At 38.7% G+C, this 12827-nt stretch overlaps 1 protein-coding gene across 1 annotated transcript; it reads left to right on the forward strand.

Annotated features, from left to right (window-relative positions):
• The first annotated feature begins 3595 nt into the window (after positions 1-3595).
• Positions 3596-6971, forward strand: LOC147482332 (uncharacterized). Its single transcript, XM_086579286.1, has 3 exons — positions 3596-4027; positions 4119-4364; positions 6912-6971. The coding sequence occupies exons 1-3, from the start codon at positions 3596-3598 to the stop codon at positions 6969-6971; spliced, it is 738 nt and encodes a 245-aa protein (XP_086435412.1).
• The last annotated feature ends 5856 nt before the right edge of the window (positions 6972-12827 follow it).

The following is a 12827-nucleotide window of genomic DNA, read 5'->3' on the forward strand; positions in this document are numbered from 1 at the left end:
GCTTTGCTTTTGGAGTGTCGTTACATCTCAATTACACCAGCAGCAAGCCAGAGAAGGGACAGGTATCATTTGGCAATTCAACTACCAGTTGCATTAATTCAAATTTAAACTTCTTTTTTTGCCTTTGTGGATAGAATTGATAGATATGTAATTACTATAGTGCACTTTTGGTTATGGTGCTTGCCTATTGGAACGTTTTAATTGACACTTGGATTGTCATTATACCATAAAAACTTGAATTTTGATTTAATTTAGGTTGCTATGATTATAGTTATGATTGATACCCTCGTTTAAAGACGACAACAATTTCGGTGAACTCTGTCAGAGTTTTGAACTCTGTCAGAGTTCGGTGAACTAGCATATTCGGTGAACTCTATCAGAGTTTTGAACTCTTTCAGAGTTTTGAACTATGTCAGAGTTTGGTGAAGTAGCATATTCAGTGAACTCTGTCAGAGTTCGGTGAAGTAGCATATTAGGTGAACTCTGTCAAAGTTCGGTGAACTCTATCAAAGTTTTGAACTCTTTCAGAGTTTTGAACTCTGTCAGAGTTCGGTGACAAACACATATTCGGTGAACTCTGTCAGAGTTCGGTGAACTCTATCAAAGTTTTGAACTCTGTCAGAGTTCGGTGAACTAGCATATTCGGTGAACTCTGTCAGAGTTCGGTGAACTCTATCAGAGTTTTGAACTCTTTCAGAGTTTTGTGAAGTAGCATATTCGGTGAACTCTGTCAAAGTTCGGTGAACTCTATTAGAGTTCGGTGACAAACACATATTCGGTGAACTCTGTCAGAGTTCGGTGAACTCTATCAGAGTTTTGAACTCTGTCAGAGTTTTGATGTTTAAGTTATTTACACTGTTTATGTACATTGGGATTGCCACTCTAATATTGCCACTCTAATCTCACACTTCTCTTCAACCGTCCGATCCACCTCAAGATCTTATGATCTAACACTCCAAATTTCAACCAACAAAGTGGGGGTAAAAATGTCTTTTCCTTCTCATCTTCTCAAAAACAAAAGAAAAAAAACCAGATCTACAAATATAAATCAGTTCCTTAAGCTTTCCACCCCGGAATTGTTATTAAGGTTTGGTCGTTGATTTGTTTAGTACCGGTTATTAATCTTTGGTGTTGTGGTGGTATTCAAGCAAGAATACATATCTTGCTTTGTCAGATTTGATTTCCATCTCGTGCGACTCTTCTTTTGCTGCATGCCTTCACCGGGTATGTGAACTTACTGGTCTAATTCACCACATCTAATTTAAGAAATGTTTTCCATTTATGTTGTTAGGTTCTAAAAAGGTTATTTTTTGTTGCAAATGTATATTTGGTGGCTCGATGCGCTTGCTATGAAATCAAAAAGGATGGAAGCGATACTTGATACTTCCTTTTCTCGATAACATTTCATATATCTTTAACTTATATTAAACCTGAACCTTATTAAGTAATAAAATTAAACCAATAATATTCTTTTTGTTTTAAGAATGAAAATTTGCTTATGAAGTGGATGTGATTCTTTTTTTTAGCCCTTTCTCTTTCTTTGCTTACTGTATTATTTGGAAGATCCAAATGCAATATGACTAGAAGCAACAACTAACCTATCCAATATCCTTGAATACTCGACACCACCCCTATTTGTATTAGCTTTAGAGTCGTTTTAAGTGCTTTAACTGTGCAGCTACTCTTATGCTTAGCAGTTCAAGGAGCTAAATGTGTTTAATTAGGTGTTGGTGCAAGTCCAGTTCAAGGAGCTAAATGTGTTTAATTAGGTGTTAGCATATTCGGTGAACTCTGTCAGAGTTTTGAACTCTGTCAGAGTTCGGTGAAGTAGCATATTCAGTGAACTCTGTCAGAGTTTTGAACTCTGTCAGAGTTCGGTGAAGTAGCATATTCGGTGAACTCTATCAGAGTTTTGAACTCTTTCAGAGTTTTGAACTCTGTCAGAGTTCGGTGAAGTAGCATATTCGGTGAACTCTGTCAGAGTTCGGTGAAGTAGCATATTCGGTAAACTCTGTCAAAGTTCGGTGAACTCTATCAGAGTTTTGAACTCTTTCAGAGTTCGGTGACAAACACATATTCGGTGAACTCTGTCGAGTTTTGAACTCTGTCAGAGTTCGGCGAACTTTGTCAGAGTTTTGATGTTTAAGTTATTTACATTGTTTATGTACATTGGGATTTTTTACTGTTTAAGTTATTTATATTTTTATTTTTTTCGATTTATAGAAATGGAGACAGAGACATCAATGTTATGTTTATCCAAGTTCAAAATAAATAAATCATTAAATCAAGCAATGAAGTTATGAACTTATTGTCTCTCCTGTTGATATCACTAGATTTTTATTTGAGGCCATATCGACCGAGTAATCGCTTTGCTTGATTCAAAATAAATATATAGCTCTGTTTCAGGTAACTGTTCTATCTTTCTATCTTTTTTTTTATATATAATGTTATGTTTGATTCAATTCTTTTGAATTCTAGACACCCATTTTGTACATGCAAATCATAGTAGGAGTGTGACGCTTAACTAAACTAATTAAGGTCCCGACTACCTACCGTCCCTACCCCGGTACTCTAGGTGCATGGTTGTAAGGCTTCTTTCCAGCTAAGAATTTGCCATGAAGATCATGCAAGTACAAAAGATTAAAAGTTTTTGACATTTTAGTTTATGTTGGATGTCCCAAACTAGCAAGAGAGACGCCAAAATTCATTAATGTGTATCGCCGACACTGTACTTGCCTCAAACTCAAGACCACGTGGCTGCATTTAACTTGCATCTATGCCATATGCTCGAATCCAACTTAATAACTGGTAGCAATTTTTCTATAATGCCTCCTGCTATATATATATATGTGCAAAGTAGATGCATTCGACTCTACAGTTTTCTCTGACTTCTTGATCTTGATGTGCTATGTATACAACTATGACTTTAATAGCTTCTACACTCAGTTCATATTCATTAGTTTTTGAGTTAGAGACTTAAGTTCGAGTATCGACAGTTGTTCCCCTTTGATGTTAGTCTTTCTTCGTTCCTCCACTCGTGAGATTATGGCCCTTTCATTTTCCCCATCGAGCTTCAACTCTTATATTGTTTTTCTCTTATGCCGCGTCGACTATTTTTATTTTACAAATGTGCTTCTTTTTTCAATGTTCATTATCTCCATGGCGGCTTTAAAGTTTTACATGAGTCGTTCTCGCAAAGTTTTCCTAGTCGATTTCGCATGCTTGAATTAGATTGGGTTTTTTTTGTTAGTGTATGGAGGGGGGATTTAATAGAGGAGTATAGTTTGCCTAGATAGCATGCACACCTTAGATATAGATTGGCATGCACACCGCCTTATTTCGTTCTTTGTTTTTTCACGTTGGTATTGCAACAATTTGAATTAGTTGAATGTCTTATTTTTAACTCCTATTTATTTTGTAGCAATGCCTCGAACAAAAATGTGAATGTGAAGAATGCAGCAAAAAGTGTTTTCCGCAGTGCTAAGAAGTTGTTAGGTAGGGGGGAGTAGTAGTTCGGTCGCGATGAGGAGCCCTGAAAAAAGAGAGGAAAGAAACAACCACTTCGCATCGGTTAAGTAGAGGGATCGGAAAGCGGATGATCCCAAAGAATGTTGTAAGTGGTGTAGAGTTAGGAAATCAAAAGAGAAGAAAGGGGACAGTTCTGAGTGATGTAGATGTAGATGTAGATGTAGATTTAGATTTAGATTTAGATTTAGATTTAGATGTAGATGACGATGACGTAAATATGGATCGTGGGAAGAGTGTGGTTCTAAGTCATGCTGATAGTGAAGAAGAGGGTGTTGATGATGCAGAAGAGGAGACTGACGAGGAGGAAGAGGACGCGAAGGAGGAGGAGGATGATGAGGATGACGAGGAAGTTCATGTACCTGTACCTCCAGTGAATATTGTGAGAAAGTCTAACAATGACTTGGAGTTCAAGAGAGGTGTTTATGGAGGTGGCCCTTGTGTGTCACATCTGTTGTATGACTATGCAGTGCACGTGGCTCGCGATGTTTGGGAGGGGCAAGTAATATTATCATATAGTGTCTATTAGTATTTAAAATTTGTATTACGAAACTTGTGCTTACATTATTAATACTAAGTTTTTGTTGTTTTAGGCGGAGCGAGGGGTGTTGAAGTGCCATGGGCACCTAAACAAGTTGGTACAATGGGATATCATCGGAGAGTGTTCAGACTGTTCTACTTTTCACGTGGAGCTTCAAAGGACCGGCTTATGTGCTCTGGTCTTAGGTGTATACAGGCATCAGGATCCTTTGTTGGTTTCTGCGTTTGTGGAGAGGTGGCATCCAAAGACCAACACGTTTCATATGCCGTGGGGCGAGATGACAATCACGTTGGACAATGTTTCCCAACTCTTAGGAGTTCGATCGAGGAGGCAAAGCGGTGGATCGGGACACCGATTTGACCTTGGAACAGAACAAAAAGACTCCTCCACAAAGATCTTGGCATACCCATGGATAAGATAGATCTTGGAGATGAAATCCAATAAGTTCACTTCCAAAGTTAGGATGGATTTCTTGATGAAGTAGTTTCTTTGGGAAGGTAATGATGAAGATTTACGTGATGAAAATTGGGTTGTTGTGAAGAAGAAGCAAATCCAAAAAAGAGGTGCGGTTTTGTGAGAGCTTATCTGTTATTTTTCTTTGGATGTACCACCTTCACCGACACGCCCTGAACTGCAGTTCATGTTTGTTATCCGAGACTACTTTTCGAAATTTGCGAGATCGAGACTACTGGCGTGGGGTGCGACCTTCGGCTTACTTGTACAGGGGGTCTTGGGACTGCCACAAGTGCCAAGGTGAAGGGTGTTTCGGGCTATTTCACTCTCCTACGTGTATTAGTTTTTTGTTTTTCTTTTCAATGTCAATTTTATCTATCTATTACAATATTAACCGGGTGTCTATATTAATGTAGGCATGGATTTATGAGTACTTCCCCTGTTGTTCGAGCCATACCTAAATGAGGACTATCATTTGAGCATGTCCCGCGGCTCATAGGTACTCGCCATTACTCGATCTTTTATGCTAGCACAACAAATTGCATTGAAGCATACCCTAGCCACCATTGATAATATGACTTGTACCGATGTAAGCATTTCTGTATGTAAATAGTTTTATTTATTAATTGATATTATTAGTATGTGGTTAATGATTAATTTCCTCGATCATATGCTATTTGACAGGTTGAATGGTATCCCTATGTTGAAGTCCGAGCTACACGGCAGGTGGATGAAATAGCATTTTTCGAGGGATTTATATGCTTTCTTGATAATGTCGAGTAGTACAATGTTTCGAGGGTTGTGCGTCAGTTGGGTCATATGCAGTTTGTACCCTCAGATCCCCCAAGACCAAAGACCTTGACGCGAACTACTTCCGGACGCGGGTATGATGTGAAATTTAATATTAAGTCTTCCCCCTCTTGGAGTAAATGGCAGAATCACTTGATTCAACTTGAACAACGAGGACCCATTCCGTCTTATCCATGGGAGTGTGTTAGTAGATACATGAGTTGGTACGAAAACAATAGTCATATTCGAATGATAAACCCTGATCATCTTAGTCACTACTCCCTACAGAGTCTTCCATATCATAATCTCGTGAGTTAATATCTTACAACGTTAATTTTTGTTTTGTTTTGTTTTGGTATTTTATAAATGTAAATGTATATACTAATGTAGTTTTTCGTTTTAATTTTGACAGCACCCCGTCGTCGATGAAATTTCTTGCTTGCTCAATCAAGGCCTGCGCAATTGGGTGGGATCTGCGATTCAGATGATGCGTAAATGAGTTCATGGAGGCATACAATTTGACCCGTGCAAGTTCATTGGCCGGACGATATCGTCGGAAGGAGCATAGGATTTAGGTATGTTGAGTTTGGTTAGTTTAGGGTTTAGTGGTTAGTTTGGTTAGTTTACCTCCTTTTATCTTGTGTTGGGGGACGAGTGTTGGAAATGGGAATGGTTTGTTTGTCAGTTCTCAATGGTTTATCAATTCTCAATAGTGTTTATCAGTTCTTGTATTATTTTTTTAGAGTTTTAAGTGGGGAAGTGGGAAGTGAGGGTGGTTTTGTTTTTTGTCTGGTAGATAAAAATGCCCATGCATTGTGCCGCACGTCTTCTGAGAGTTATTGTCGACTTGGAAATGAGGGGTATTGATTCCAAGATTCTTTCTTTCTTAACTCTGATTCTTTAGCAGACTGAGAGTTGTAAGTGTACTGTGTGTCTTGGAGCTAAAGAAAGAGTTATGAGATCATTTTAGTTGGAATTTGTGTTTGTTTTTTGGTGGGTTTTGCTTTACTTTTCAGTTTGTGTTAGTTGAGATGATGCGGGGAGTGTTTATTGGCATTTGAGATGATGCGGGTTTTGCTTTACTTTTCAATTTGTGTTAGTTGAGATGATGCGGGGAGTGTTTATTGGCATTTGAGATGATGCGCGTTTTGCTTTACTTTTCAGTTTGTGTTAGTTGAGATGATGCGGGGAGTGTTTATTGGCATTTGAGATGATCGCGGGTTTTGCTTTACTTTTCAGTTTGTGTTAGTTGAGATGATGCGGGGGAGTGCTCTGAGTTGTATACTTCTTGTTTAAGATGATCTTGCGGGAGTGTTTATTGGCATTTGTCTTTCTTTGTTCTTTTGAGAGTTGATCATGACTTAAGTTCAAGAGTTTTCCAATCAATGAGGTTTCTAGATTTGGTGTTGGATTTGACATATGTGGTAGTATTTATACTGATTCATGTGTTTTTATTGGGGGGTAATTAGGCAAATGGTGGTGGCAGAAGATGGTGAACATGAGGAAGCAAGTGGAGAGGTTAGTTTTTCTGTCAGACCTTAATAAAGCAGTTTGATTTAACTTTGCTTGACTGATCTGTTTATTCAATTTTTTTGTTTTGCAGGAAGGAGATAAAGAACAAAGAGTTAGATATACAACTAAAGTCAGAAAGTTAGATTGGTAATCTCTTTGTAGTCAAAAAATGTTATGTTAGGACTCTTTTGTAAGTGCAAGTTGTTGATATGTAGCAACTTAGCTTTATGTTATGTAATTCAGACAATGTATTTCACATGGTGTCACATTGTTGAAATATGAAATGATAGTGATCTTGCTTTGGACTTGTCATTCTTTTGATGTTCACCTAAGATCCTAGGGTTTTTTGGTGCAAGATCTAGTAAAACGGCATGCCAAAGAATGGCCTTTGGTTATGTTTCTGCTATTAGCAGGCATTGATTTTAATAGGACATCTGCTATCAGTGGAGTAAACAGTTATACTATACTTACCAGGGCTGCGCGTCTGTGCTTTGCTTAGATCTCAGTTTATATCCATTCAATGGCTCTTCTTGTGCTCTCCGACAACTTGCGCATTTTAATTTGTCACAGCGAAGTATCTCTATTAATAATCTAATGCAGAACACAAAAATCCCAATGTTATTTGCCAAAACACAAAAATCTAATGCAGTACGCAATGTTTTTGCCAAAACACAAAAGATCTGTTTTTTTGCCTCTTGAACGGTGTGGTCACACCGTTTGGGACTAAGTCCAAACAGACACGTTATTTTTTTGATGCAAGTTCAAATCCAAACGATATGGCCGCACCGTTTGGACTTAATCCCAAACGGCATGGCCACACCGTTTGGGACTAACGATGCTTGACCATATCGTTTGGATTTGAACTTGCATAAAAAATGACGTGTCTGTTTGGACTTAGTCCAAACGGTAGTCCAAAACGGTGTGACCATGCCGTTTGGGACTAAGTCCAAACGGTGTGGCCACACCATTTGGGACAAAGTCCAAACAGACACGCCATTTTTTTATGCAAGTTCAAATCCAAACGATATGGCCGCACCATTTGGACTTAGTCCCAAACGGCATGGCCAACACCGTTTGAGACTAAGTCAAAAATGGCAACCAAGACGTCCATTTTTATCCCAAGTTCAAAAATCCAAACGATATGGCCACACCGTTTGGACTTAGTCCCAAACGGTGTGGCCATGCGATATGGCCACACCGCTAAGTCCAAACGGTGTGGCCATATCGTTTGGATTTGAACTTGGATAAAAAAAATGACGTGTCTGTTTTTTTGCCCCTTGGCCACACCGGTCAAGAGGCAAAAAAACAGAAGTTTCGTGTATTGGCAATTTATCAGTTGAGCTAAATTTTGTTGATGTTGATTGATGATCATACGAGTTGAGGTAAATTTGTTGTTGACAAGCGTTGGCATTATACTGGTGGTATAGTATCTGCATCAATGCATCATATCAACTTACGGAACAAAATTGCAAGTGGGCGCCAGTGTAACAACAAGAACATTTATAATAAGCACATCAAAATGCTTTATGCAATCCCAAATATTATTATTCTCAGATACAACATTTAAGCACATCGGAATGAATTAGCAACAAGTATAGCCTGCTGCACCTAGCTTTGGCTTGTTCAAGCCTTTCACTCCAAGTTTCAGCTCTTCAACTTCTCCACCTTCTTTCAACACTTCTGCTTCTTCTCTCTTTTTCCGACAATTTCTCCCGTTGTAGCTAATAACTCAATTTTGACGACTTTCTTGAATGGTGCATAGTCAAGGTGGCAGTGATACTTGTGGCATCTTGTGGAACTGTGAGCGGTCGAAAACATAACCGCAGAGAATGATGAAAAGATCAAGATCGACCGATGCAAAGTCGAAATGGAAACGAAACGGATGAGTAGGTAGTATTTTTACCTAAAGCAAAGCTTTGCCTCCAGATTCTCCATTTCTCCTTGAGCCATACTTCTCTTTTCTACATCATCAATGAGATTAGAACTCAGTCTAATTAAACTCCCCAAAAGTAACCTAAACCAGCAATATTGAACTTTGAAAATAAAAAGGGAGAAAGAAGTTATCAAAAAAAGCACCGGTCTATCATATGTTGTTTCCTATCTAGAGCCTAGAAGGCAACATTAGATACTATCCAATGGACATAATGATGCAATAGAACACAACCCTCGACACAGTTCAACTTAACAACACTTGATAAAACTCTAACAAGGCTGCCATATCTAAACCACTCTTAACAAGTCCAGACATCAATGAAGTCCATGACACAACATCTGGGACCAATATAGAATCAAATATTCGACGCGCAGATAAAATATCATTAGAACTAGTGAACAAATTAATCAAAGAGTTTTGAATAAAGCTATACTTACAATCGACAGATTACGTATTATTTTTCTCCGGACAATTTCTCGAGTCATGGTTAGCAATCTGTCCACATCTGTGACACTTTCTTCCCCGAATTGTTTAGGGCTATCTCTTTGGGGGATTTCCATCTATCCGCTTTCTTCTTCCCCCTCCCTTTTGTCTGAGAAATGTTGGGATTCAAAATCAATAGCTGAAATAAAGACCGAATTAAAATAAATATTTATATCAAATTAAACACCGAATTAAACACTAAATTTATATCAAATTAAACATTCAAATAAAAAAAACTTGTGATGTATTAACCGAAGGTATCGAAGGCTCTGCAACTTCTGGGTCTCCTTCGTAGGAAGTCTCATTAAACTTTGAAATTTCAATAGCCATTTCACCAATCTTTTCAATAAAATATGAATAACCCTCAAAAGTATGCGACACATCGTAAGCCACTTGAGAAGCAACTTTGATAGAATTAGCCACTCTCAAAGGTTCATTTGAGACATTCCCGACCACAAATCCAGTATCAAACTCCGCTTTATAAGTGTTAGCCTTTTGCATCCATCGTGTCAATCTAAAATGGTTTGGAATCTCTTCAATCTCGTAGTGCATAAAAACCTTTAAGATATGACCACAAAGCAACCCATAAACTGAAAGTACTTGCATTCGCAATCTCCCTCTAAGGTTCCTCTATCGAAACTCACTCTCCAAACAGAATTCTTCAGCGGGTCTCTCCATTTCACCATGTAGCTTCCGGTTCCATACCTGTCAATCTGTTCCCCATCAATTTTGTACTCCATCTTTGCCTTTTCTAGTTGCTCTTTAAATTTATTGAATATTGAGATCATATAGACCTTCAGCATGCATGCATAAGGAGAAAAGCATCGTTAGGCACAATCCGTGAACTATGCTTTCGGTGCGGTAATCGAATCTCTTTTTTCCTAGCAAGCAAAGCCAAAGACTTCTCATTACCATGTACAAAACTGCATAAAGCGTGGTCGTCGAATTGACAAACCGGTCATAATGAGCATTCATCGATTCACTTCGACCCGATCGTGTGCATACCGAAAAAAAGGTGCCATCGAGATAACAAGGAACCCATTTCTCCCGCATTGAATATATCTCTCACAACCAAGGATTTTCAGATAACTCATACTTCTCAATGATTGTACACCATCTTCTCTCAAAATCAACAATCCTATACGAAAAAGAAATAGTGTTCTTCAACTCAGTTACCAATGTCTCAAATTTGGTAAATGACATCTTCTCTTGAAATTTCTGTATAATATGCCAAAGACAGTAACGATGACGAGTACTAGGAAACACTTTGGCAATGGCTGCAGTCATTGCTCTATCCTTGTCAGTGATGATTGCAGTTAGCGCACGACCACCCATGGCTGCAAGCCAGGCCTTAAATAGCCATATGAATGTATCTTCTGTCTCATCAAGCAACAATGCGCAACCAAACTGAATCGACTGAAAATGATGGTTGACTCCAGTAAAAGGGGCAAAAGGCATGGAATATGCATTGGTACGATATGTGGTATCAAAAGACACAACATCCCCGAAATAGTCATACTGGCATCGAGACCTCCCATGAACCCAAAAAAAGTTCACCGCAGTCCCATTTTCATCTAAATCAATAGCGTAGTAGAACCGGGGATCCTCGGCACTCTTCTGCATAAAATATTGCAGCACGGCAGTTGCATCACCTTCTTTAGGCATCTTTCTGGTCAAACCATAATAATGGTTCCAACAATCTTTCTATGTAAACCCAACTTCCTCTCCATGGAAAACGGATGCCACTTTCCCAACGGATAAACCTGTTATCACTAAATATCTCGGTCAAGCACCCACGCCCGGGCATATGTTTGTTACTTTTCATGCAAATTCTCTTCGATGGGGTCACCGGACCGTGACTATGGTCATTATGAGCAACGCCGACCTCATATATCTCTTCATGCATTCTTTTCTTAATCACAATTCTAGCTTCAAACCACACCGGATAGTTGATGTATTTCTTAATCGGACTTCATCTCTCTTGTTAATCCCTTCACGTGAGCAAACCAGTAAACAACCACTAACCAAATCCACCTGATTTTGTTGCTTGGAAGTCGTCCGAACACGAGTCTCAAATCCCTCTTGTTGTACTCTTTGTAATAAGTCTTTGCCTCGTCAACACTTGTAAAAGTCATTCCTATATAAGGAGCAGCTAATGTTTGCGTGCCTTGAACAGGGGCTTTAGTAGACGAAGACCCAACTACGTCTTCTTCGATATTGATTGATGTCTCTGTCTCCATTTCTATAAATCGAAAAAATTAAAAATATAAATAACTTAAACAGTCAAAAATCCCAATGTACATAAACAGTATAAATAACTTAAACATCAAAACTCTGACAGAGTTCACCGAATACGCTAGTTCACCGAACTCTGATAGAGTTCAAAACTCTGACAGAGTTCACCGAATATGCTAGTTCACCGAACTCTGACAGAGTTCAAAACTCTAAAAGAGTTCAAAACTCTGATAAAGTTCACCGAACTCTGACAGAGTTCACCGAATATGCTACTTCACCGAACTCTGACAGAGTTCACTGACAGAGTTCAAAACTCTGAAAGAGTTCAAAACTCTGATAGAGTTCACCGAACTCTGACAGAGTTCAAAACTCTGATAGAGTTCACCGAATATGCTACTTCACCAAACTCTGACAGAGTTCACTGAATATGCTACTTCACCGAACTCTGACAGAGTTCAAAACTCTGAAAGAGTTCAAAACTCTGATAGAGTTATACTAGTTCACCGAACTCTGACATAGTTCAAAACACTGAAAGAGTTCAAAACTCTGATAGAGTTCACCGAACTCTGACAGAGTTCAAAACTCTGAAAGAGTTCAAAACTCTGATAGAGTTCACCAAACTCTGCCAGAGTTCACCGAATATGCTACTTCACCGAACTTCGACAGAGTTCAAAACTCGATAGAGTTCAAAACTCGGCGAGTTCACCAGTTCACTTCACCCGAACTCGGCGAGTTCAAAACTTCGAAAGAGTTCACCAAACTCGATAGAGTTCACCAAACTCGGACGAGTTCAAATATGCTCGAAAAGAGTTCAAAACTCAAAACTTCGATAGAGTTCACCGAACTCTGACAGAGTTCACCGAATATGCTACTTCACCGAACTCTGACAGAGTTCAAAACTCAGAAAGAGTTCAAAACTCTGATAGAGTTCACCGAATATCGCTAGTTCACCCGAACTTCACGAACTCTCGAGTTTCAAAACTTCGAAAAGAGTTCAAAACTCGATAGAGTTCACCTAACTCGGCGAGTTCACCGAAATTGTCGCCGTCTTTAAACGAGGGTATCAATCATAACTATAATCATAGCAACCTAAATTAAATCAAAATTCAAGTTTTTATGGTATAATGACAATCCAAGTATCAATTAAAACGTTCCAATAGGCAAGCACCATAACCAAAAGTGCACTATAGTAATTACATATTTATCAATTCTATCCACAAAGACAGTCAAAAGAAGTTTAAATTTGAATTGATGCAACTGGTAGTTGAATTGCCAAATGATACATGTCCCTTCTCTGGCTTGCTGCTGGTGTAATTGAGATGTAACGACACTCCAAAAGCAAAGCAAGGTTGGTTG

This window comes from Coptis chinensis, chromosome 8 (genome assembly GCF_015680905.1).
Source record: "Coptis chinensis isolate HL-2020 chromosome 8, ASM1568090v1, whole genome shotgun sequence".
Taxonomy (NCBI): Eukaryota; Viridiplantae; Streptophyta; class Magnoliopsida; order Ranunculales; family Ranunculaceae; genus Coptis; species Coptis chinensis.